This window comes from Ahaetulla prasina, chromosome 4 (assembly GCF_028640845.1).
Source record: "Ahaetulla prasina isolate Xishuangbanna chromosome 4, ASM2864084v1, whole genome shotgun sequence".
Taxonomy (NCBI): Eukaryota; Metazoa; Chordata; class Lepidosauria; order Squamata; family Colubridae; genus Ahaetulla; species Ahaetulla prasina.
In genome coordinates this window covers 88,071,481-88,098,905 of record NC_080542.1, presented here as the reverse complement: position 1 = coordinate 88,098,905, position 27,425 = coordinate 88,071,481, and the positions used below count along the sequence as shown (strand labels likewise).

The 27,425-nt window shown below is 39.7% G+C and overlaps 1 protein-coding gene across 5 annotated transcripts in view; it reads left to right on the top strand.

Annotated features, from left to right (window-relative positions):
* NEK11 (NIMA related kinase 11) overlaps positions 1-27,425 on the top strand; it is a 290,895-nt gene that overhangs the window by 148,084 nt on the left and 115,386 nt on the right. For all 5 annotated transcript variants that reach the window (XR_009155188.1, XM_058184182.1, XM_058184183.1 and 2 more), the window contains exons 3-9: positions 4,378-4,543; positions 5,797-5,915; positions 12,515-12,579; positions 15,555-15,681; positions 20,435-20,584; positions 20,674-20,752; positions 25,454-25,548. Coding sequence is in view for 4 of the 5 variants with exons in the window: in XM_058184182.1 (XP_058040165.1) it covers positions 4,378-4,543; positions 5,797-5,915; positions 12,515-12,579; positions 15,555-15,681; positions 20,435-20,584; positions 20,674-20,752; positions 25,454-25,548 (801 nt within the window). In the remaining variant the exon portion in view is untranslated. The remainder of the gene's footprint in view (positions 1-4,377; positions 4,544-5,796; positions 5,916-12,514; positions 12,580-15,554; positions 15,682-20,434; positions 20,585-20,673; positions 20,753-25,453; positions 25,549-27,425) is intronic.

Here is a 27,425-nt window from a genome sequence, read left to right as displayed (position 1 = left end):
GCAGCTTTTTTATTGATATGGGTAGTTTGTTTTTCTTGGACATGGTAGTCATTCGTGGTACATATAATTTAATGACTCTATTGATTTCAAGTAGGAAGACTCTATAGAGGTCATCAGCAGTTATGCAGGTTGCAAACAGATTTTGCCAGTTCAGAAATGAAAGATCGTTGTTTATAAGGTCGTAATTGGCTTTTTTGAAGTTGTAGTTGGGAGTTCTGTTGTTATGACGATTTAAGTATGGACGATATTGAGACGAAAATCAATCATGCAGTGGTCACTGTTTGAAAAAGGTTCTTTAATTTGTAGTCCGTAAATTGAGTTTGGATTGTTGCAGAAGATGAGGTCAAGGCAGTTGTTGAGTCTTGTATTGTTAGTTACAAGTTGTTCAAGACCTAGGTTTGTAACAGCGTTGTATAGTGTAGTATGGATTGGGTCGGTTGGACATTCATTAGTTGTCCAGTTAATGAGAGGTAGATTTAGGTCACCCAGGAAGATGAGAGGGTATGGGCAAGAGGTAGCCCATGTTAGCATTGAGGTGAGCATATTTGCGTGGGTAATGTCATAGTCGGGGGCTCTGTAGCATAGTAAGAATCGAAGAGTAGTGTCAAGGGATAGGTCGCATGCTATGGTTTCAGGAAGAGAGAGATTATGTGCTACTTGGATATTTTTTAGATTCAGTGACTTTTTGTAAAAGATAGCCACTCCACCACCTCTTCGGTTTTCCCGATCTGATCGATAGACTTGATATTCTTTGTTTGAGATAATGGAGTCGGGAAGGGATGAATTCAGCCATGTTTCACAAACAAAAATGATATCAAATGTGCCACTGTTTAATAAGAGGATAAATTCAGGTAATTTGTTGACTATGCTTCTTGCATTTATCAATTTGCATTTGAAATCTGATATTTGATATTACACATAATTACGGCGGCAAGGATTGCCTACGCACAGCTCTGAAAAAATGAAAAGATACCAACAGAAGAACAAACAATCAAGAAAATTCTGGACTGTGCAGAAATGGATAAATTAACAAAAGAAAAAAAGGAAAAGGAAGAGACAGAATATTATCAAATATGGACCAGATGGTACGAGTGGTTGGAGAACAGGAAAACTGAATAGAAAAAGAAGGATGGGGAAGAGAAGATAACAAATATGTAAAATATTGTAAATAAATGAAACTAGATGTAAAGGGATGATAAAATCAAAGATAGTAAAAAAGAAGGGAAAAAGGGAATGTATAAAGCAGAAAGCTGAAGGAACGAAACTGTCACATAAAAAGAAAACACAGACTATGTGTTTATGTTATGCATGTTTGTGTTGTGTTGTGTCGTTGTAATAAAACCAATAAAAACTTTCTTTAAAAAAAGAAATTTAGGCTAGTTGGAGATATTCTGTTGCCTTTGGAATATAATATTTAGTCAGGGCAAGGATAGGAGCAAAAATAATTGTTAGGAAATGCTTTTTTTATCTTAATTCTAAAATCTGCCAGCAGGAAAAATGATGAGGTGATATATAGAAGGGTGGAACTTCTCTTTCTGTTACCATCGAATAGTCTGTTAAGGTCCTTTTTATCCTGTAATTCTGTTAAATTGAGTTAGTTATTAGAATGTGCAAAAGCAATATTAATGTCAACCATAATCATCACCACAGCCATAATTGTTATTTTAAATTCAAATATTTTTCACTCAGAAAAGCTGTTTAATCATTTTGTAATATTTCAAAAAAGAAACCAAATGTTTCATACTTGAAATATAGATCTTAGCTATGTGTAACATTGTGAAAATGATTATAATATTTGAAATGTGAAATAGACATTTGAAATTCAAACCTGGACATTTATTTATGGCGAATGGCGATGTTATATTAAGCAAGGAGACTACAGTGCTTATAATAGTTGTTTGGCTACCTAAGATAGCTAGTCCATTCAGTTCATGCTCACCTGATATCCAGAGGTGCAACACAGGAGAGCAAACTAATTTTGCATTCAGAATGCCTAATGGCATTATGCAGCAGCAGCAACATCATATGTTTTTTCTCTCCACTGAATTGCCTTGCATTTGGGCATCGCATTTGGGTCAGTCTGGCACTGGTTGGATTCATATTTCTGCACAAAGCGCTGTTATTGTCCCACCGAAGTGGTGCTACTTGCATGTAGCATGCATTCGAACTACTAGGTTGGTGGATGCCGAGCAGTAGTATTTATTTTTTTTCCCTACCAGTTCTGTGGGCGTGAGTATGACATGAGTATCATCCAACTTGATGATACTCATGTCCATGCCCACTCAGTCACATGACTCTCCCGGCCAAGCCACAGAACCTGGTAGGAATTTTTTTTAACTTACAGCTATTCCTTCTATCTATTTTCTGCCCAGGCCTGGCCTAATCTGTCAAAGGCCTGGCCTAATCTTGCATGCCACCCGCTCTCCCTTTGCCAGTCGGCTCCATTCCTCTTCTCGAACATGCCACCACCGCCCTCTTCTATGTGCCAGATGCACAGGCGCATCCCATTGCCTGCTGCACCACTCCGCTCAGACTTGCCCAAACAAATCCCTCCAGTGCATTACCCAACCTGGCCGAGGCAGGTGATGAGCGGGTGAAGGCTCTGGGGCAACCAAGCATGTGGCTGCAGCGCTGGTGGCTTCGTGAGTACGTGAGCCCGGGGATGATGGACAGGTAGTAAGTGTTTACCTGTAAGCAGGAGGAGCACAGGCACCATGAAAGGCAGCATAGGCAGGCAAGCCACAGAGCAGACTGTGCATATGCAAGCGATAATGCCGGGGAGGTCAGGTCACATGAGGAGTGACTGACGATGCGAGGTGAGTAGCTGGGCCGCGTGGCAAAGCGAAGGCAACATATATAGGGCTGGGATGGGTGGGGTGAGCAACAGGTGGGCGGGGCGAGCAAGTGTCAAGCGGGTCAGCAAGCGTTGGGCTGGGTGAGTGACCGTTGGCCGAGCGGGGCAAGTGAGTGGTGACCGGGCAGGCAGTGCAAGTGAGCAGCGACGGGGGGGTCTAGCCAAAGGTTGCTACCGGTTCAGCGACGTAGGTCAAATTTTCCCCTACCAGTTCATCCAAACCTGTGTGAACCAGCTGAATACCAACTCTGATGCTGAGACAAGTGACAGAAGCTGACTCCATCATGCAGTGCTTTGAACTCAAGCCACCAGAGCAGAGAACTCTAGCATCTTTAAGCCACTTAACCTTTATGCCTGTCAAACATGGACAGATCAAATTCAATATGAACAATTAAGACTGTTTTTGTCTATCATGAATATATAACTACATCAACACATGCCTTTTAGACTAAGCTATGTTTGGATTTTGCAGTTGTCTAATTTACTCAAATAGCAACAACTAAAACTATATTTTTATATGCTTAGAAATATGTTGAAAGAAAGTGTTTTTAAAATATTCAAATTTTAAAGGTTCTATTGATTTATGTGAAAACCAAGAGGAACAAATTTATGAGTCAGACACATGCAGAAGTGGCATGAGCTATAAAAGAACTATCTGTCCATCCCTACAGTACATGTTCTTATACTGTCTTTATAATTATTTCACTATTAAATATGTCAGTAAAGATGGAGAGAGAGCCTTCTCTGCTTCCAGTGAGAATAGAGGCATAAAAATGAACCTGATGAGATTCAAATGGACGTTGAAGAGTTTAAAATGACAATTTTTCAATAAAAACATGGGTTGCAGGCACAATTGTATGGGTTTTTTCCCAAAGCCTTTTTGGTTTATTTTGTATTTACTATATTTGTTCATATTTATTTTGAATATTTTATTAAATTAAAAATTTCTAATTAAAAAAAGATTCAAATAGAAGTTAAAAGATTGTGACTGTAATATTTCATATGAAGTTTTTTAAAAAAGCAAAAAAAAAAAAGCTGCAATAACATAGTCCTAAATGGGAAATTTTAAATTAAAGGCACAGGATGTTAGAAATACTTCAGTAGGATTAGGATGACCATCTTTATTGGCCATGGTGACAAATAAAGTCCAGAATAGCACTGAATAGGAAGAAAACATCAAAAATATTGAAATATGTTAAAAGGATGAAATTTATATTCTGTATTTAATATTGAGGGAAAAGATATACATTTTCTGGCATTTAGCCCAGAGCTTGTTAGGGCTTGTTATCTACAACAAGTGGTTACAACAGACAGAATACAGGTTTTAAAGTTACAGCAAAATTACTGCAAGGCTAAACTTGGCATTCAGCCTGGAGCTTTTTATCTCTGCAGGTGGTACATTTTAAGTTACAAAGGAGCTCAGCTCAGCGAGAATAACAATAGCTGGGTTATACAAAAATAGTTATACTCTTTGCATGCTCTAATCCTTTCACTATCTTACAATTTATTGATTTTATCAACAGGAAAGTTTTGAAAGAAATCTGTGTGGGGAATCTTAAGCCCAATGAAACAGTTGAAGCGAATTTGGAAGCACAATTGTTGTCCAAGCTAGACCATCCAGCCATTGTTAAATTCTATACAAGTTTTGTTGAAGGAGAGAGTTTTTGCATCATTACTGAATATTGTGAGGTAAGCTGTCTGTACTATTTTTCTTAAGGCCTGCTGAATGTCTTAAATGTCTTTAAAAGGTTTTAAAGACTCCCTCCCTCAACCCCAATATTGTTTCAGGATTCTTATTAATTTGCTCAAATGCTTACTGTGGAGATTCATTTCCTAAGAGAATCTCATGAAACAATCCAGTGCAACTTTAGAAAATGAGCTGGTCAGCATTGTGCACTATAAAACTAAGCATATCTATATGGGAGCTTCTTGTTCCCTTAGTTTTGTATTTTATGTTTTTCAAGAATGTAAGTAACCAACTAGAGTTATAGAAAGTTTATGTAATAAAGTAAATAGGTATTTCTCTGAACACTTAGGAACTTGGAATTGAATTTCATGTGTTGATAGCCTGAATGCATGAGGTCAATGTCAATTAACTGTAATGCAATTGTTGTAATGACTGAGCTGCCTTCCTCTTCAATTAGTTAAAGAAAGTGCTGTGTTTGCTGAGAGAGTAAGTGAGGAACCACAGGAATCAGCATAATAGCTGCTTTGCGAGTGAAAACTGTAGTTTGCTTCTGAGCTTTAGTCATTATATATTTCTCTCCTCCAATCCCCAGAATCAGTAGGTCAGAAAATATAAAAATTCTGCTTCTAGTTAATGCTGAGGCTGCAACAAGTTGGCAGGTCTATGGATATTATGATTACCTCAGAATATACTTGCTCAAATTAGAAGCAGCAGTTCTACATATAGTTACATCATTCGAATAATAATGAAAAAAGAATGGATATCTGTTCTGTGACAAAATAATCCATTACTTTAATCTGTTTTTCCAAAGCCCTTCTTATATTTAGAAGAATGCACATGTGACTGCTTTCATCATTGGCATTCATCAGTTTTGGGTAGCCAGATGAAATCCAGAACATGGAGTTCAAGCCTTTAGCTGGGAATTGAATTCACAGTTCTTTGCACATCATGACTATATAGTGCATTAGCTTTAGAAGTTTTCTAGCTCCTAATGCTAGGCTTCTGAATTGCACAGATCATTCATGGAATTAAAACTGATATATATATATATATATATATATATATATATATATATATATATATATATATATATATATATATATATATATATATATATATATATATGTAAATTAATATTTATTAGTAAAAATAATAAAAGGAACTCTGATTATGCTCAATAAATTCCTTTCCACTAATTTTAATGAATTAAGATATAATGCTTTCATCAGAATGTACATTTGTTCCTGTGTTTCAGGGTCAAGACCTTGACTTTAAAATTCAAGAGTACAAAAGAAGTGGCAAAGTATTTCCTGAAAGTCAAATAGTGAAATGGTTTATACAATTATTACTTGGAGTAAACTACCTACATGAAAGGTACAGCAGTTTCATTTGTCATTCTATAAATTAAAACTATGTTTCCATGGCTAAATTGCTGACATGGAGTGAACACTTTAAAAGCTTGTGGAATACTTATTTATCTCTAATATGAAATTATATCTAGCTATCTGGATTTGGATTATTAATATGTGGCTAAAGTGAATGCCCCCTTTTAAATAATATATTTTCTAAAGTTTGCCATTTTAAATCTCACTATTATTTCTGCAAAGATGAGATAGCAAATATATTGAAAGTACATATCGGCTTATTTCCTAAGAAAGCTAATGTGAACATGAAAACTCCTTTTTTCTAAATGTGAAATGATCTCTTATGTCTCACTAGTACTATGAAAGTGAAAATATTTCATTGTCCAAACAGGAAGAAATAGCAATTTCCTTCAGATACAGCATTCATTTAGGCTGTGTAAAAACAAACACATGTTCCCCATGCTGGCATGATACTGATTTCTAAAGCAGGCTTCCCCCCGCCCATGTTTTATTTATTTTATTTATATAACATATAAAAATTCAATTTCCATCAAACAGTGTGTGATCTGGGTACAGTTGTTTTTAAACAGTCATAATCCACATATTTGTTATAGTATTCATCACAATAATATATTCTTTAACAACTCTCCACTTTAACATTTCCTCTTTTTATGTATGCTCTTTTCTATTGTCTGTTTCTATTGTCTAGCCATTGATAAAATACATCCCATATCAAAAAATATTCAGTTTCTTCTTTATCTTTAATAGTAATCTATCCATTTCTGTGCATTCTAATATTTTCCTAATTACATTCTCATCTGACGGGATCTCATCCTTTTTCCATTGTTGCACAAATACAATTCTGGCTGCAGTTAGTATATGTAAAACCAGATATATAATCCTTTTATTGTATTTTTCTGATAAGATGCCCAACAAAAATGTCTCTGGTTTCAAGTCTATATGCTGCTTTATCATTTTTTCCAATCAAGTATGTATTGTTGTCCAATATTTTTTAGCTTTTGGGTTGAGCATGTCCACTACGTATGGTAATATGAACCAGATGATTGATTACACTTCCAGAATTTAGCGGATCTATCTTTATACATTTTTGCCAGCCTTGCCAGTGCAAAATGCCATCTATAAAACATTTTATATAAATTTTCTTTATATGCAGTTGACATAGTCAATTTAATATTTCTATCCCATAGTTTCTGCCATTTATCTGTTTCTATTCCATAATCAAAGTTTTTAGCCCAAGCAATCATTGTCTCCTTTACCTGCTCACTTTCAAATTTAATACTTAATAAATAATAATATAATTTCTTTATCAATTTTTCATCTGTTCCAGTTAATATCTGGTCTAGTTCTGTCATAGTGAGATTGTAACTGCATGTGTGGCCACCATGCAATGTCCATCCCTTGACTACTAAGTTCCTGGTTGGTTTTTAATTCCCCTTTTTCATTCAAAATATCTTACAATTTTTTCCATGTTAATAACATTAGGAAAGCCAGACTGGTATTTTCAAATAGTGTTGTTCTTCTATTTTAAACCAAACTAATAACAATGCATTCCTAATGTAGTGTCTTGGAAAATAACTATGTATCTTATTCTTCCCATACCATAAGAAAGCCTGCCAAGCTAGTTGGAGGTCATGACGTTCTAAAGTTAATAATCTTCGGAGCTTCCGGTTGATGTCGCAGTGATACAGATGCAGGAAACAGGTCTCCACTTCCCCTCCACTGACTTCTCCCTGTTTGTGGGCTCCAAGAGGAGCCCAAGCCATCCTGTAGGTGCAATGAAGCAAAGAGGGGCACCCTGAGAGGTCAAGGAGAGTCACAGCTCTCTTGTTGGCCCCGGGGTTCCATCTCTCTCTCAGCCATGGCAAGAAGAAGAGGCAGCCTAAAGATGGCCACCACAAAGCTGGGACAGCCAATGACCATCTAAGACTGGTGCTGAAACAAAGTAGGTGAACAGTGAGTAGAACTGGGGGAGAGAGTTTTTCTTTTACATTAAATTTACGTAAATTCTTTTACGTTCAGAATTATCTGCTCAGAATCATCTGTTAAAGGCATTTGGAGAAACTACCAGATCACCAGATCAAAAGTGAAGGGTGCAGGAGTGGAAATTCAAAGTGGAAACTTTGAAATTTTGAAATTTAACCTTAAGCTGGGAAGGTGTGTTACTGGGAAGGCATTTTAAAATACTGGAATCATTTATTTCCAAAACCTATTCTGCTTTTATACTTTTTTTATAACTAAAAAAATGCTGGAAACGTGTTTATATTGAAATCTAAACTGAAAGTGCCATCTGCTGACAAAAGAGAAAACTACAAGCCTGGAAATATCTATATGAAGGTGTATGAAAATTTTTATTGGCTTACTCTTAGTCACCCTACGACTACTGGATTATTGGAGACTCAAGTATAACCTCTGGGACTACTTAAATGGAATTGATTGTTAATGGGACATAAAGAATTGGGACTAGTGCACTCCTTGAAGGGTAATTTAAAGATTGAATAAATAGCTCTTGGACTGTTGGATAAAAATTGAATTTCTTAAAATGAAACAAGGTACCTAATAAAAGAGAGATGAATTGTACAGGAGATGGATTTACTTTTTCAAAATACAAAAGACATTACGGAGAAAGGATTTAAGAAGATTATGGAAAAAATGGAAAATATTATATGAGGGATGATGAGTAAAGACCAAGACGCCCAGGAAAAGGAATCAACAGAAGGAATGAAGATGGAGGAAGACAAAAAGGAGGCAACAGTGGAAACAATAATGGTTGATGAATTAAACCAGGGGGAAATATATTAGAGGGGTAAAATAGGTTTGAAAGTAAGATAGGGGCCTGGGTAGAAATGTTAGAAATTAGGCAGTGGAAGAGGGTAGAGGTGGGAGGAATACCTAGATTAAGCATCCAAAAAGCAGGTAAAGATTTAAGAGAGGAATTTGGGAGACAAATAAAAAAAAAGCATAGCAAATAAAGTATTAAAGTGGACAAGAGATGATAGATGGATGATTTTTTTTTCTGTTGTTCTGAGTTAATTTTTCTTTTCTCTCACTTCTTTTCCTTTTTTCTTTTTTTAAGTAGGCGACATGATTAGAAGTTAGATAAGAAAGAAAAAACGTTTCTTAACAAAGGGTGATATGATCAAAAGTTAGAATAAGTGATAGAAATGAGAAAAGGGGGAACATTAGCGAACACCTTTTTACATCATAAAATGAAAGTAATAACGAGAGAAAATGTGGAATAATTGAACAATGATAGACTATAACTTAATATAAGTATGCATTATTAGAAATATATAAGAGGATTGAATATAAGGATTATGATTAACTTGATTAGTTTTATTTGTATTAGAATGTATGACACTCAGATGCCACTATAATTTATATTTTGATAAAAAAATAAAAAAAATTTTTTAAAAAATTAAAGTTAATAATCTTGTATGTCTCAAGCGGATCCATTCATTCACCTATGTGAGTACCAAGGCCTGATAGTACAATTCCCAGTCTGGTAGCCCAAAGCCACCTCTTTTTTTGGCTTCCTGCAACATTTTCAAGCCTATTCTTGCTTTTTTCCCTATAATAGTCTTGGTAAAATATTCATTTTTATAGTAGCTATTCTTCCCGTTAATGACAGTTGCAGATCTTTCCATTTCTCCAAGTTTAGTTTAATTTGCAACATGAGTTTCATATAATTATCCTCTAATTATTGCACATTTTGCTGACAGTTGTATTTCTAAGTACTTCACTTTTTTAACTATCTGTATATTAATTCTTTACATCAATACTTTTTTGTGTATCTATAAGATTCTTAACTAAAGTCTTTGTCTTATCCTTGTTTATTTTCAGTCCTGCTACTTCCCCATATTCTTCTATTTTTCTAATTAGCTTCAGTCCAGTTTCTAAGGAGTCTTCTAATACAAAGACTAAGTCGTCTGCAAATGCCTGTAGCTTGTATTTCTCTTTTTTTATTTCCATTCCTTTTATTTCTTCATCTTGCCGAACATTCCTGGTTAACACTTCCAAAGTCAATGTAAATAGCAGGAGGGACAGCGGACATCCCTGTCTAGTGCCTTTCTTCATATCAAAGTTCTCTGTCATGCAGTGGAGGGCTGCTCCCGGTTCAGTCCAGTTCTTTTGAACTGGTAGTAATGGTGGTGGAAATCTCTGTCCACCGGCCCAGGTCATCATGGATGATCTGCGCATGCGCAGAAGCATGCGCGAGCAAAGTGGTAGTAAAGATAAGTGGGACCCACCCCTGCTGTCATGGCTCCATTTACTATCACCTTAGCTGATTGTTTACAGTATAGTGCTTCAATCATATTAATAAATCTCTTCCCAAAGTCCATATATTTTAGTTGTAATAACATGAATTGCCAATTAACGTTATCAAATGCTTTCTGTGCATCTAAAAACATCAATGCCATTTGTTTTCCAGGGTGTATTTCATAATATTCCAATGTATTTAGAATCATTCTCATATTGTTTTTAATCTGTCTCTTTGCAGAAATCCGTTCTGATCTAGATATATAAATTCATTCAAGTATTTTTTTAATCTCTCTGCTATTACTGAAGCATATATTTTATAGTCCGCATTCAGTAAAGTTATTGGCCTGTAGTTCTTTATCTTTTTGCAAGCAGTCTCCCTCGACTGGAAGGCAGTACCAGGGGCTCCTGCCTTGCTTCCCTGCCCACCTGCCTGGCTCCACACAATGGGAGGGCATGGAGGCATCCTGCTGCTTCCCCGCTCTGAAAGGAGCCCCCCATGAGTGGGTGGCGATCGGCCCCCATGGATGCCAAAAGCCCTGCAGTGGTGTAGGAAAAGCGGGGAGGGGGATCTCTCGACCAGCCCTGGGATTGCCTGGGGAGGGGAGTTGCCTAACCCTTCTACCTGCTGCCCACATCCACAACCCAACCTCATCCTTGGCAAACCTTTTTTTAATATGTGTGGATTGGATGCTAAAACGGCCTCAACCTGCCAGGACTTGAACTCCAAGATGGGACTTGATAAATGGAGCGGCTTAGGGGAGGGAGGCGAGGGGGCCGCTCTGATGAGCCCAACAGCTGGGTTAAACGCTCAGGCGATGGAAAGGAGTGGGGGGGAGAAGGCAGCCACAACGACGATACCGATGACGATGCCTGGATGCCAGAGTCCCTGGGGCAGCCACTCCAGGATCTGACGTAGCTGGGCGATCTCCAATGAGCAGAAGCTGGAAGAGGAAAGAAGGAAGAGGAGGAAGTGCCCCTGCCCTCCTAGCTAAAGGGTGGCCTCGATCCGGTGCCTGCGAGGATGCCCAAGGGGAATCCAGCTGCCATCCTCTTTCTCCCCTACCTGAGCTTCATGCCTTAACTCCCGAGTCAGCCTTCTTTCACCTCGGCATTCCCAAGACCACAAAACCTGCTTATAGCAAGTCTTTTTGCCCAAAGAAAAGAAAAACACCCTATTTCCGTGTGCATGCAGGTGCATGTGGGGCATGTTTCCCCCCCTTCCCCCCCACCTCACCTCATGCTGTTTGCATAGGAAGATTGTTTGAGGCAGCAGCCTGAGCAGCACCAACAAAGCAGCTTGTCAGCACTCCGAGGCTGAGGTTTAGGGATAATACACCCCTTGATAATAAGGCCAAGGCCATCTTTCGGGGGTCAAAAGAAAATAAGACTCTGCCTTATTTTTGGGAAAACATGATATTTAAAATCTCTTTGTATGTACAGTGAGCCATCCCTTACTCTGCCATGTTCATGCTGTGCCTCATGGGCCACTGATGCATCCTCCTCCACCTAGTAGCAGCTACCCCTGCCATACTCATGCCATGGCATTTACAAATTCTTTACCACCCAGGAACAACCAGTCATGTTGTGCTTGTGCCATGTACTGTCCCTTACCTGCCTGTTTGACTGTTTGCAATCATTTGGGGCTTAAGAATCTATGAACCTTACTTAAAAATGGCAGCGGAATGTGCTGGGATTGACATTGCTAAGCGCTGTAGCATGTAATGTCATGCTTTACAAAAATATTGCTTAGCAATGAAAATTCTGATTCATCATTAACCAAGGACTCCTTTTTGTAAGATATTTTTATTCATACACTAATTTCCCCCAAACCAGGTTTCCTTGTCCAAAAGATAAACTATATTTATAAGGCACTTTTTGATTCATTTTCAATCAGAACGGCTAAAATACTTTTAAAAATCTTTATTATTTTCCTTCTGGATGTTATCAAGAAGAAAGTTTGACCTAAAGGGGGGTGATGACTGGGCAAGCCCGACTAATTGTATATAACTGTACATTGAATGAGTTGTTTGACATGATTGTAAAAATAAAACTTTTTTATAAAAAAAAAAAAAGAAGAAAGTTTGACCTGCAGCCCTTCATATATTTAGTTTTTACCTGTCCTTTCTCCATTTATTTGGAAAAAACTTTGATATTATTAATCAAAATCAAAAAAATGACTTAATTAATGTATTCAGGATTGCAGTCCAAAGCAATGATATTAATGCAGTTATGGGACATGTTTACATTTTATAACATAACAAGATACATTTGTTGCAATAACAATTTTTCTTCTTATCACTGGAACAATGTTTTCTTTTTTATTGTCAGACGAATACTTCATCGAGATTTGAAAGCTAAGAATATTTTTTTGAAAAATAATCTGGTAAAAATTGGTAAGATATATAAAAAAATCATTATTTATTGTTCCAGGAGGCCGGGGTGAAATGCTCCCAGTTTGGACTGGATCAGCCGATCCAGTAGTGATGGCGGTGGATAGTTCAGAGAACCGGTAGCAAAAATCCATGCCCCCCTCCCCCCACCTGTGCCCATCCAATTGCTCTGTCGCCTGCTTGACACTTCTTGAATATTTGAATGAATGAATGAATATTTTAATTTGTATAACGCCCTTCTCCCGAAGGACTTCTTTCCGGCTCGCTAACTTTTCCCGCCCGAATGGTAGGAATAGTTTCTAAAAAATGCTTTTAAAAGATAAAAAGAGGCTCTGACGATCATAGTTGAGCTATCTGATCGTCAGAGTCTTTGTTTTACTTTTAAAAGCATTTTTTACAACCTATTCAGCCGAATCAGTTGTAAAAAAATGATTTCAAAAGGTAAAAAAAAAGCTCTAATGATCACAGTTGAGCCGTGCGATCATCAGTCTTTTTTTTGCTTTTAAAAGCATTTTTTACTCCCTATTCACCTGAATAGGGAGTAAAAAAGGCATTTAAAAGTTTTTTTAAAAGGCTTTGATGATTACAGCTAATCATGCACCTCAGCTGTGATCGTCAAAGCCTTTTTTAACTTTTAAAAGCATTTTTTACTACTTATTCACCCAAATAGTTAAAAAATACTTTTAAAAGGTAAAAAAAGAGACTCCAACGATCGTATGCCTCAGCTGTGATCATCGGAGCCTTTTTTTCACCTTTTAAAAGCATTTTTACTACCTATTCGCCCAAATGGGCAGTTAAAAATGCATTTAAAAAAGTAAAAAAAAGGCTCCTATGATCACAGCTGTGGTGCAGGATCATCGGAACTTTTTTTAAAAAGCTTTTTAAAGCATTTTTTTACTACTTTTCGCCCGAATAGGTAGTAAAAAAATGCTATAAAAAAAGTTTAAAAAAAAGGCTTCGATGATCACGCGCCACAGCTGATCACTCCCCCGCGTGCTGTTCTACTTACCTTCCTTTCCATACCTCCTTTTGGTGTGCGCTGCAAGTGCACCTTGCATTGGTGTGTGGTACGCACTGTGCATGCGTGTGCGTAGCGCATGTTTGGTGCGCAGAGTGCATGTGCAGCCACTGAACCAGTCGTAAACTGATTCAGATTTCACTACTGGCCAAGATGGCAAGATAAATGAAATTGAAAGATGCTTTAGTTACACATCCCAACAAATGTATGAATTTCTCTCCATTCCTATCAAGAGATAGGAATACTTACCAATTCCTGCCCAGGTGTATTTACTCAGAGATTCCCAAGTATTTTCCTTTAAATGAAACATTAGGTTAGGATCAGATCTTAGTTTTGAAATATTCAAAAGAATGAAACTGCCTCTTTTTATTTTAAAACTGAACCTTACCAACATATATTTTGAAATATGTGTGTTTTTTAAAGACTATTTCAAAATATACAAAACAAAGCATTGCATCATGCCTGTTATGTGTTATAGGAAAATTGTTCTTTATCTATCCTCTCCCAGACTGCCACTGTAATGGCTAGTTTGCACAAAGCCATGTACATGTGGTACAATAAAAATATTACTGTTAGAGTTCCTTAGTTAGCTAATTCATGATGACATCTTTCAGTGATTAAAGGACATGGAAAGGAAGCCTTTCATTAAATCCAGCATATATTTACTTTTTTCAAAAAATCATTGCAGTTATTTTTCAAGTTATTTTATTGTAGAATTTGTGTTTCTTTTTTTACATATTATTTAAAACTTATTGTGGTTTTTGGTCTACTAATGTTAAAGACCTGAGAGTATATGCGAGCATGTTAAATAAATTTTTCAGAAGGCAAATGGACTTTTTGGGTTTTTTCTTTGAAGACATTTCGCTTCTTCAACTCTGACAGGATAGTGGGGAATAGAAGAATTTATATTCCTTGCAGACAGCTGGTAAACCACAGATAAACTTCCAGGGGCTTCAGTGACCCTCCAAAAAGATGCAAATGATCAGCTGTCTACAAGGAATTTAAATCCTTCCATTCCCCACTATCCTGAAGAAGCTTTTTGGATGAGAAGCGAAACATCTTCAAAGAAAAAAAACAAGAAAGTCTAGTTGCTTCCTAAAAAAACACCTTTGGGACAACTATGACCTGGATGACCGAGAATCTCTACAGTCATGTTAAATGGGAAAAAAATGTTTTTCTATTATATTTTTTCAACAATTCCATTAATTCTTTTATTGTTATTTACTGCTACAAAATAATGTATAAGCTACCATCCTATAACCATTTCTGCTGCAGTAAATCCTTATTTTATAATTGTGCTATGATTTTAAAATAATTTAAAATAATTATATTCTATTTATATATTTCTCTGTTTTTTTTTAAAAAAGCGTGATTAAATTCTGAATGTGCATAAATGTGCATTTGACTACAGGTAACTTACAGCCATTCATTTAGTGATGGTTCAAAGTTACAACAGCACTTAATAAGTGATTTACAACCAATCCTCATTACTGTCAATGGGGGAAGTCAGATTCATTTAATAATCATATGATTCATTTAATAACTGCAGTGATTCACTTAATAACCATAACAAAAATGTTGTAAAATTGGTTATGACTCGCTGAACAATCAACTTGCTTAGCAACAGAAATTGTGATCCTGATTATGGTTATAAATCAAGGACTATCTGTATATACAATAGCATAACACATTTTAAAACTAGGCTGGTAGTCCTTTTTTTAAAAAAAAAATAGTTTGTTGGGGATAAAAGCTTATTTTGTAAATGGAAGGCAAATATGGACAACTCATGATATTAGCCACTATGTGTACTTAATATATAAGGGTTTTATCAGGAGCCTCTGAGAATTTTTTACAAGTATGTATTTGAATTTAAATAGCTAGCTTTTACTTAGTTTTATGTTTTTTTACTTCATTGGTTGTTTTTCTAACAGATTACTACATATTAACTCTTCCTTTTAAGGGGACTTTGGAGTTTCTCGACTCTTGATGGGATCCTGCGATTTAGCAACCACTTTTATTGGGACACCTTTCTACATGAGCCCAGAGGCATTACAACACCAGGGTTATGACACAAAATCAGACATTTGGTGAGGAGACAATGCTATGTTCAAATTCATTTCACCGCAAGCAAGCACATAACTAGTCTGTTTCTTTATAAATTAGGTTTTATTGTTTTTCTTTCTATAGAATGCTATACCTCCCTAGCACACAATTATTAAAAAAAAATTATATTAGAACAAATAGGCTACCGCTCTATATGAATGTTTATTGTAAAGATGATACTTTATTGTTCTGAGGAATTAGTCTGACATTCCTCTTCATTTCTTATACTTCTCTTTTGAAAAAAAAAGTTTTTATTGTATTCTATTAAAGTATATTTTTATGGCACAATTTTTCTTCTAATTGAAAATGGATTTTTATTTAGGTTATATAATAAACTGATAAATAACAATAGCAATAGCAATAGCACTTAAACTTATATACCACTTCATAGTGCTTTACAGCCGTCTCTAAGCTGCTTACAGAGTCAGCATATTGCCCCCAACAATCTGGATCCTCATTTTACCAATCTCGGATGGATGGAAGGCTGAGTCAACCTTGAGCCAGTCAGAATCGAACTCCTGGAGTGAGCAATGAGTTAGCCTGCAGTACTGCATTCTAACCACTATGCCACTATGGCTCTGTATGGTGTGAATGTTATGAATAAAGCAGAATATTTTTGTGGCTGCTTCTTTTAAAATTCCCTCTGCCTCCTATCGTTTCTCTCAGCCTCAATCTGTTTCTCTCCCTCTGACTCCTATCTCTTCTCTCAGCCTCAATCTGTTTCTCTCCCTCTGCCTCCTACCATTTCTTGAGGCCCGAGAGAAAGCGCCTGATCTGGGCACACAGCCCTCTATGATGGAGCCTTCCCAGGGAGCAATGCCTTGGACGACCTAATCTGTCCTGAAGGCCTTGAAGTGCTCCAGACTCCATACGCCTCTGCCGGCCCAACTGCCCTGCCCTTCAGATCTCGATGGGGCCAGCGCCCAGTGGCGGTGGATGTCCCGGGGCTGCACACCCATCCAAGAGGGCTGGTGGATGTCCCAGGGCAGCATGCATGCATGCACCACAGCGGAGCAGCCGTCTCAACCCCTGCTTGGCATCTCCCCCAAGGGCCACCTGCCATCAGCATTACCTTCGCAGGCAGCTGCACATTGCCCTGTTGGGATCTGAAGGACAGGGTGTTCAGGCTGGCAGAAGTACATGGAAACTCTGGAAGGTAAGGTCAATGCCAAAGGCGGGGGAGGGAGACTCACTGCTGAAAAGCTGTCTCGGGCAGACATGGCAAGGTTCGGTCACCTTTTGTGCCTGGTGTGCTTGGCTTCCACAGGGTCTCCAGCCAACTGCTGCCTGCTCACCTTCCTGTCTGCCTCGGGTCCCGCATCCAGCCTATGATGGGGGGATGCACCACTTCCGAGCCAGCTCAGCCCAGCCAGCAGGTGAGCAGGCGGCCCTCAGGGGAGCTTCCACGCTGGGGTTTAGAGTAGTAGTCCACTGTAGTACACGCATGCAGCCCCAGTGGTGGCAATGCTCCGGGAGAATGGGCGGATGGCCCATTCTCCCGGAGCATTGCCACCACTGGGGACTAGCCACATTGGGATCTGAAAGACAGGGCACTCAGGCTGGCAGAGAGTGGAAAGTCTGGCACTCCTTGAGGCCTTCAGGACAGATCAGGTCATCCAAGGCTTTGCTTCACAGGAAGGGCTCCGTCGTGGAGGGCTGTGTGCCCATACCAGGCGCTTTCTCTTGGGCCTCTCATATCAGATGGTGGGAGGAGGCAGTGTGTGGCTAGGAAGGCTGCCTACAGTTCTTGCAGCCAAAGCCTGGATGTCTGTGAACCTGCAAGTATGTATGAGGTATTCTGCCTTGAGCAGAAGGTTGAATTAGAAGACCTCCAAGGTACCTTCTAGCCTATGATTTAAAGTGTGTGACAGAGAGGGGGTGGGGGAGAGAGATGTGGCTTTTTGGAGGTGCATTTTGGAGAAGTGTGAAGAGAAATGCTAAAAGGGCAATCATTTTGGGATTAAATTCCAAATGAAATTGGGTCTTCAGGGTAAGGAGACATGAAGAACTTTCAACTGCAGGTTTCTAAAAATCTTATTAAAAGGAATGTCTAGAGGCAGCTCTTTAACTTATTAGTCCAGAGGGAGCAAAAGAGATAGGGTCCCAATGAGGGTCTTAGCTATTTATTTTAGGAATAACAGAATAAGGGACTCTTTGGAGGTCTTCTAGTCCAATCCCCTGCTCAGGCAGGAAAACTGAGGATGCCAAATCTGAGTGGAGGGCCTGGGAAAAGTGTCAGAATAATACTTAGAAGGGACCTTGGAGAGGACCCTATACCATTTCAGAGAAATGGCTGTCCAGTCTCTTCTTGAAAATCTTCGGTGTTGGAGCACCCAGAACTTCTGGAGACAAGCAGTTCCACTGGTTAAATGTTCCTTGTCAGGAAGTTTCTCCTTAGTTTTAGGTTGCTTCTCTCTTTGTTCAGTTTCCATCCATTGCTTCTTGTTTTGCCTTCTGCTGCTTTGGAAAATACATTGCCCCCCCTTCTTTGTGGCCTGTTTTGTGACCTGCCTATCACACTTGGGCAAAGCATGTGAGCCATTTCCTCCTTTCAGTGATCCATGAAAGTACGTCAATAATATGTAGATACAGATAATAAAGTAAAAAAAAGGTGAACAACATTTTTACAAAACGATAGATATGTTGAGGCCGGGCATGACAAGAAGTGGCTGGGAAGGGAGGGGAGGGGCCAGGTTAGGCACCCCTTGATGTGAGTGACATTGAGTTGGCCAAGCCCACCCAGTCACATAACCACCCAGCTATGTCCACCCAGTCACATGACCACCCAGCCACGCCAGTCATTAGGGCACCCTGCCAGTCATTAGGGCAGAGAACCAGTTGTTAAAAACTTTGAATCCCACCACTGGTGTACTCCTTCCAAAAGCTGCTAACAACTAGGTTCTGAAGTTACAGCTGCTGTAGTGTTCTGCTGACGTTTGCACTTACGATCAATTGTAGGGATGGTGCAGTGGCCCCTGCCTATCTTCCTATCCCCCCACTAGTTTCCTGAAGGCCTTTCCAGGTTCCTGAGGCCTTTTCTCCCCACCTGAGTTCCCACAGGCTTTAGGCCTCATTTACACCCATCAGCCCCCATACCCTCTTCCTCCTCACTTACCTTTTGAAGAGCTCCAGAGACATCCACAATGCTGGAACAGATTGTTTCATCATACAGCTAGGACCATGTTTCTAATAGCTACACTGAATTGTGAGTCACGGAACATGGGGTCTGCTTCCAGAATCACTCTGCAACTCCAGTTGTTTGAGTGATAAAACAACCATACTGCTTCACTAACATGGTCTGCATATCACTGTGGAAAGTTCTTGGGCCCTGATGCTTTCTGCAGTGCTGTGCAGACTATGTTACCCAAGCAAAATAAAACAGTTCATTGTGTGGCCATGTGGCAGCATTCTGGAAGTAGCTCCTGTGTTCCCAGTTGTGTTCTCAATTGTGAATACTGGGAACATGATGGCAGTTTCTGATATTAGGTAACACAAATCTATTCCAGTGCTGTGGAAAGCTCCTAAATTCCTCAGAAGGTAAGTGACAAGGAGGGTGTGGAGCCTAATGTGGTGGGAAGCAGAGCTGAAGCCTGTAAAGACCCAAGGAGCAAAAAGCAAAGGATGGGAGTTGTCTGGGGCAATTGGGCCCTACCTGTGCTAGGCCTTTCAGGGCCTTCTTTCACCCATGAGTACCTTGTGTTCCATTTAACAACCTACATGTTCATTTAACATCAGGTAGAGCAGGGGATGGGTCATTAACCAACATTTCCTTGCTTAATAGCTATCATCACATGCAACAGTAATGGGCAAGCTCCATTACAGTCAAAAGTCAAGGACTATTTATTTATTTAAAAGAACAGCATCATATAAAAATTGACAATCAACATACAGTCTGTCCATATTATGCTCCAACTGGAAAGGGTCTATCCAAATACCCTAAGCAAGGCTTGGGAAAAATGTCAGATTTTCAAAAATTGCTTGTAGATCAGCACATGGGAACTACTTCAAAGTTTGTGGAAGTGCTATTCCAAAGCATAGCTGTAGTAGAATTGAAGCAATTGAATAGCATCAAACTATTGCTAATTCACAAGTAATCCATGAGCATTCAAAGTTACAATGGACCATTACAATTGGTTTGGGGGATATGACAAAGACACACCCAGCAAGGCATGACTGCATTTTGGGCAGTTGGCAAATAGTTCAGTTTTACAATCATTTGCTGCATCTCTTTGTCACATGGCTGTGACTTGTGACTTTTTGTTGGTTTTCAATGTGTATTTCCAATTTCTGGCAAAAAACACCTATTGGGAAAAATGGATTTGCTTAACAAGTGCAGTGTTTTCTTAATACCCACTATGTTCACCGAACAGCTACCATAAAAATAATCATAACTTTGATTATGATGATAATATATCATCAAACAATATGATGTATGACCATAATTCTGGGCTAATGACCATAACTCAAGGATTATCTGTATTTTTTACAATTTTACTTGTGATACATATTTTTATCTTGCTAGGTACTTAGGTTGATCACAAAAAATCTATTTTATTACTTATATATCTAAATGTATGCTAGGTATGATTTTATAGTTTGGAGAAAGTATATTTTATTTTTGTCTATAGGGAACTTATCATTTCTATTCACCAGGACTACAAGATAAATATAAACGGTCACTAGGCATGAATTTAGAATCACTGCTTGTCCTTGAATCATTTTTATCTTGCATTCTAGGTCACTTGGATGCATTTTGTATGAGATGTGTTGTTTGAATCACACATTTACTGGACATAGTTTTTTGTCCATTGTTCTGAAAATTGTAGAGAGCAAAACACCTTCTCTTCCAGACAATTTTCCAAGAGAACTTGATGCTGTCTTGCAAAGGTGGGTATGCTTGTTTGGATTTTATTTTTTTTCCATAATATCTTTTGTTAATGTCAATATTGATTCATTTCATATTGTTAATATTTTAGAATGCTGAATAAGAACCCTTCACTGAGGCCATCAGCTGCAGAGATTTTAAGAACTTCATACATTGATGATCAGTTACAGGTATTTGGAATGCTTTCTTAGGCATGCTTAATAATAATAATAATAATATAATAATAATAATATTTTAATTTATAGACCGCCCTTCTCCCGAAGGACTCAGGGCGGTAAACAGCCAGTTAAAATACAAAGCAAACCCATACAATAATTAAAAACTACCCCTAAAAAACTTATTCAATTGGCAAGACTAAAATACAATTACACCCTATAAAATCACTAAAATTTAAAAACCCCAATTATTTATTATTTTATTATTTATTATTCATATTTGTATACCGCCCTATCTCCCGAAGGACTCAGGGCGGTTCACAGGCACATAAAACATTTATATACAAGTTAAGATAATCATTAAAAAACTTATTCTAATGCCAGATTATTAAAAATATAAATATAAATATTAAAACCAATTTAAAACCCCTATAAATTTAAAATCTAAGCCAGTCCTGCACAGATGAATAGATGTGTTTTGAGCTCGCGACGGAAGGTTCGGAGGTCCGGAAGTTGACGGAGTCCTGGGGGGAGTTCGTTCCAGAGGGTGGGAGCCCCCACAGAGAAGGCCCTTCCCCTGGGCGTCGCCAGACGACACTGCCTAGCTGACGGCACCCTGAGGAGTCCCTCTCTGTGAGAGCGCACGGGTCGGTGAGAGGTATTCGGTAGCAGTAGGCGGTCCCGTAAATAACCCGGCCCTATGCCATGGAGCGCTTTGAAGGTGGTTACCAGAACCTTGAAGCGCACCCGGAAGGCCACAGGTAGCCAGTGCAGTCTACGCAGGATTGGTGTCATACGGGAGCCACGAGGGGCTCCCTCTATAACCCGCGCAGCCGCATTCTGAACTAACTGCAGCCTCCGGATGCCCTTCAAGGGGAGCCCCATGTAGAGAGCATTGCAGTAATCCAGGCGAGACGTCACGAGGGCGTGAGTGACCGTGCATAGGGCATCCCGGTCTAGAAAGGGGTGCAACTGGCGCACCAGGCGGACCTGGTAAAAAGCTCTCCTGGAGACGGCCGTCAAATGATCTTCAAAAGGCAGCCGTTCATCCAGGAGGACGCCCAAGTTGCGCACCCCTTCCATCGGGGCCAATGACTCGCCCCCAACAGTCAGCCGAGGACTCAGCTGACTGTACCGGGATGCCGGCATCCACAGCCACTCTGTCTTGGAGGGATTGAGCTTGAGCCTGTTTCTCCCCATCCAGACCCGTACGGCCTCCAAGCACCGGGACAACACTTCGATAGCTTCGTTGGGGTGGCCCGGTGTGGAAAAGTACAGCTGGGTGTCATCAGCGTACAGCTGGTACCTCACACCGAAGCCACTGATGATCTCACCCAGCGGCTTCATATAGATGTTGAACAAAAGGGGCGAGAGGATCGACCCCTGCGGCACCCCACAAGTGAGGCGCCGCGGAGTCGACCTCTGCCCCCCTGTCAACACCGTCTGTGACCGATCGGAGAGATAGGAGGAGAACCACCGATAAACGGTGCCTCCCACTCCCAATCCCCCCAACCGGCACAGCAGGATACCATGGTCGATGGTATCGAAAGCCGCTGAGAGGTCTAATAGGACCAGGGCAGAGGAACATCCCCTATCCCTGGCTCTCCAGAGATCATCCACCAACGCGACCAAAGCCGTCTCAGTGCTGTAACCGGGCCGGAAGCCGGACTGGAACGGGTCTAGATAGACAGTTTCATCCAGGTGTAAGGGAAACTGATATGCCACCATACTCTCTACAACCTTCGCCGCAAAGCGAAGGTTGGAGACCGGACGATAATTACCTAAAACAGCCGGGTCAGGAAGGCTTCTTGAGGAGGGTCTCACCACCGCCTCTTTCAAGGCGGTCGGAAGACTCCTCCACCAAGGAAGCGCCAGAATTCCCTGGAGCCAGCCTCGTGTCACCTCCTGAGTGGCCAGCACCAACCAGGAGGGGCACGGGTCCAGTAAACACGTGGTGGCATTCAACCTACCCAACAACCTGTCCATGTCCTCGGGAGCCACAGGGTCAAACTCATCCCATAAAATGTCACCAAGACCACCCTCAGCCGTCTCACCCGCGTCACCGCAATTTTGGTCCAGACCATCCCGAAGCTGAACGATTTTATCGTATAGATAACCGTTAAACTCCTCAGCACGTCCCTGCAACGGGTCATCCCGCTCCCCCTGGTGTAGGAGGGAGCGAGTCACCCGAAACAGGGCGGCTGGGCGGTTATCTGCCGATGCAATGAGGGAGGAGGCGTAGCTACGCCTCGCTTCCCTCAATGCCACTAGGTAAGCCCTAGTATAGGACTTCACTAGTGTCCGATCAGCTTCCGAACGGCTGGACCTCCAGGAACTCTCTAGGCTTCTTCTCCGGCGCTTCATCCCTCTCAGCTCCTCGGAGAACCAAGGAGCCGGTTGGGACCTGCGCCGGGTCAGAGGCCGCAAAGGCACGACACGGTCTAAGGCCCCCGCCACGGCCCGTTCCCAGGCCGCAACAAGTTCCTCAGCCGAGCCGCGAGCCAGACCCTCAGGAAATGGCCCAAGCTCCGTCCGGAACCCTTCCGGGTCCATCAGGCGCCTGGGACGGAACCAACGTATCGGCTCCGTCTCCCTGCGGTGGTGAATGGCGGTCAGAAAGTCCAGGCGAAGAAGAGAGTGATCTGACCATGACAAAGGTTCAATGACTATTTCCTTCAAGTCCAGATCTCTCAACCACTGACCAGAGACAAAAATCAAGTCCAGAGTGCCACCCCCAATGTGAGTAGGGCCATCAACTACTTGGGTCAGGTCCAAGGCCGTCATGGAAGCCGTGAACTCCCGAGCTGCCGTCGATGACCGTTTAAAAGTTTTTAAAAGTTAAGCCAGTCCAGCAAGATGAAACAAATAGGTTTTAAGTTCGCGGCGAAAGGTCCTAAGGTCGGGTAGTTGTCGAAGTCCAGGGGGAAGCTCGTTCTACAGGGTAGGAGCCCCCACAGAGAAGGCCCTTCCCCTGGGGACCGCTAGCGGACATTGTTTGGCAGACGGCACCCTGAGGAGACCCTCTCTGTGAGAACGCACCGGTCGTTGGGAGATTGAAGCCGGCAGAAGACGGTCCCGTAAGTATCCCGGTCCTTACATAGATTAAAACATAACATAGATTAAAAAGTCAATGTATTATAAAAAAGTGAAAACTATAAAATACAGTTATAAGTAAGGTTGCAGGAAATATCAATCAAATTCTAGAGAATTATATCTAAAGTCATTGATCTGTAAGATATTTGATTGGATATTTAATGCAGAAGAATCTGTATTATTATAAGATTGACAGAAGTGCTATTTTGTTATGCGATCAACTGGATTTTAGCAGTCTGCTTTTATATTCTGAAAATTCTATCTCCAAAAAATTAAAACTTCATTTTAGATGTCCAGAATTTGGTAGAAGTGAAATAGGAAGTCACTGTCACCTGCTATTGGTAATTTAAATTTTTAGAAAGTAGGGTAGATGTCTCTGACACACTCCTATACAGAGACAGACAGACAGACTGAGGAGAGAGCCCCATCCTCAAATTTAAAAAAAAGAAGAACCATTTTAAAATATAGGCACAACTCACTTGCTGATCATTTTCCTCCCTGGAGAGGAAAATAGTTTGGATTTTGATTCCTGGAACTTCATTTGAATATTTGAAGCATCTTCATAATCATACTGCCATGCTTTTATTTAAAGTTTGGATTAATATCAAGCTGATAAGTGGTGGAAAGGTCCACTTTAGATCAATTAAAATTATGGGAAACAGAATATCATGGCAATTATACACCACACATAGTAAAAACTCCTTTAAAATAATATAGAAATGCTGTAACAAAGAAAACAAAGTGACATTTGCAGAACAGATTGTAATTGACTAGAAATAATGGTATTTCTTTTGTATTTCAATTATGGGCCTTTGTCCCTTTTAGAGACAGAAATGATAGCCAGTGAAAAAATAGGAAAAAAGCCAAACTTATTAGTATTTGTTTTTCTTTTCTAAGAAATGTATATAACTCTCTGCAAAGGCCTATAGTTGCCACCTGCTCTTTGAGTAAGAGTCACAAGTATCTGAGGATCCCAGATTTTGCACTTTGTCTTTTTAGGATAGTGCTACTTATTCTACTCTTCTAGAATAAAGTTTGTAATCCATAGAATCAGAAGGATGCCAAACCTATTCAATCTTCCAGGGCTAAGTTAAAGCCTATTATTTCCCATTCAGCATCCCTGCCTCTGCCCCAGCCTCCAGATACTAAGACAGGACATCAACAGCATTATTTAATTCATCATGGGCAGATTATAAAGCTGGGTATCATTAGCATATGGATGATATCTCATCCCCTGATGATGGATGATCTTTCACCCACTGGCTCCAGATATTAAACAAGAGCAGAGAAAGCACTGAATCCTGCTGAACGTTACATATAAAATACCCAGGCAGCATGCCACTCAATACCATGTGTCAGGGTGTACATAATATTAGAGGAAAGTCTATGGAGCTACTAATGACCATTAAGGAAAGAGAAGTTTGGGCTAGTCAGGCTTTAAGTTTAGCTTATCTCAGCACGGATATTCTTTGTAAGTCACTTATTTCGTCCCTTTGCTAAGTGCAGAATCTGCTAGACTATAAGGAATTTATGTGAAACATAAAAGGAATTTTATCTGTAAAAGATCCAGAAGTCATGAAATACTTCAGTATTTTAAAAAAGTAAATTTTTGTTTTCTGACAGATTATGAAATATAAGCACAAAAATATAAGCACACAAATTAAAAACGATTGGATGTTTAATTCCCAGGAAGAAGCTGATCATATAATAAGTGCTGTGTGAGTATGTGATCATTAAAATTTACAAAAGCAAATCAAATCAAAAGTGGACAAATCACCAAAATCAAATAAAAGAGAAATTCATTTCCATAAATAGTTCATAATTTGTACATATCTGTTTCTTCTTCCCTTAAGAAAATTCTTCACAGAAATTTCAGGCATTAATAAGGCCATCAATTAATTTACAATAACTGTCATATATTTCAGAGATAATTGTGACATTTTTCTATATTAATATAAATAATATGTTCTATTTGCATTACTCATGAACTAATTTGAATACTATTAAAATATCAAAATGGAATGGTATAATAATTAATAATGGATAATTAAACTCATATCCCTTTGAGTTTTATTTGCATCTGGAATTGTGTTTTCTTGTAATCCGAGTTTACAGTTTACAGCCATTCCATTCCATTAATTATCAATTACTGCTTCATTCTGCCGTGGCAATCATGTCTTTTTTAGCTTCTTTGCCTTTTGGAAGCAACATTAATTGTCTTCATTGTTAATATGCTACACTTTTCTTTTAAGTTAGTTGAATATCAGTAAGAATCTTATCCTAGTATTATTTGGTTGCTAATAAATAGCAAACAAGCATTCACTTGCCCCTTGTGCAATTCTGTTCAAATATTTTGCTTGCTTTCATTTCTAACACTAACCCTAATCCTAACTCTTATTTTCTATTGTTTACTGCCAAATTACTGCCAAATGTTTTCCTGAAAATAAGACCCAGTCTTTTTGCCTCCAAAATAAGCACCAAGTCTTAATTTTGAGGGTTGTTTTACCTGCTTACCTTAGGACCATTGCAGCCACACCTCCCACACCCAGTACTTGTCATGCTGCTGCCTGACTTCTGTTGCTGCTTGTGGCCAGAAGCTGGGTGGCTTGTTGCACCAGTGCTGCCAGTCACAGCAGGAGGCTGCATGTTCTATTGTGCCATTGAGTATGTGAGCAGCAATACCGGTGCAACGAGCCTTGCGGCATTATTCGAGCTGCAGTACTGGAGCAATAAGTCTTTTTAGCATTCTGCTGCAAACAGTGGCACTGCTGCAAGTGGCCACAAGCAGCTGCAAGTTGTGCAGCAGCGCAATAGGTGTTGCTGCACGGGAGGCCTGGCTGCAGCAGTCCTAAAGTAAGTGGTTGCAGGGCACATGGGGCAGCTCCACCCCCACCCCCGCCCTAGCTTGGTTTTTACACCTGCACCTCACCTCACCTCGTACAACCAGATGGTAGGCGGGCCTTAACTAGGGTTTATTTTGGGGGTAGGGCTTATATTAGGTGCAGGCATGAAAATTGGGTTAGGGCTTGTTTTCAGGGTAGGTCATATTTTCAGGAAAACATGGTTATCTCTTTGTTTATCAATTTTGGCAACTTTAAGATGTGTGAGTTTCAACTCCCAGAATTTCTAATATGACTGGCTGGGGAATTCTGAAACCTGAAGTTCATGAACCTATAGTTTCCAGGCTTGACAAACATTGCAGTATAGAATCCCTCTCTCTTTCCAATCCTGATGTTTTAAATGTAACAACATTTAATCTGATCAGAATTTAGGTACTGTTTTAGCAATTCTAAATTGTTAAATCCAATAACATTATCATAAGATTTGGCTACTTCAAGAATTGCTGTAGACTAGAGCTATAACTTATTTTTTTCCTATTTTGAAAATGTAATTTGCATTAAATAATTATGGTACCACAGAACTAGCAGAGATTCCTTAGCCTATTTATTCCAATTTTCTGCTGGATACATAAACATTAAGGATGTAGCAAGCAGAAGCAAGTTACTGCTTCTTTAAGACATCTTTAAACAGGTATTTTCCTGGGCCCATATGGCCACTGTATGAACAAAAGTGGCTTCTTTAAGGGACAATCAAC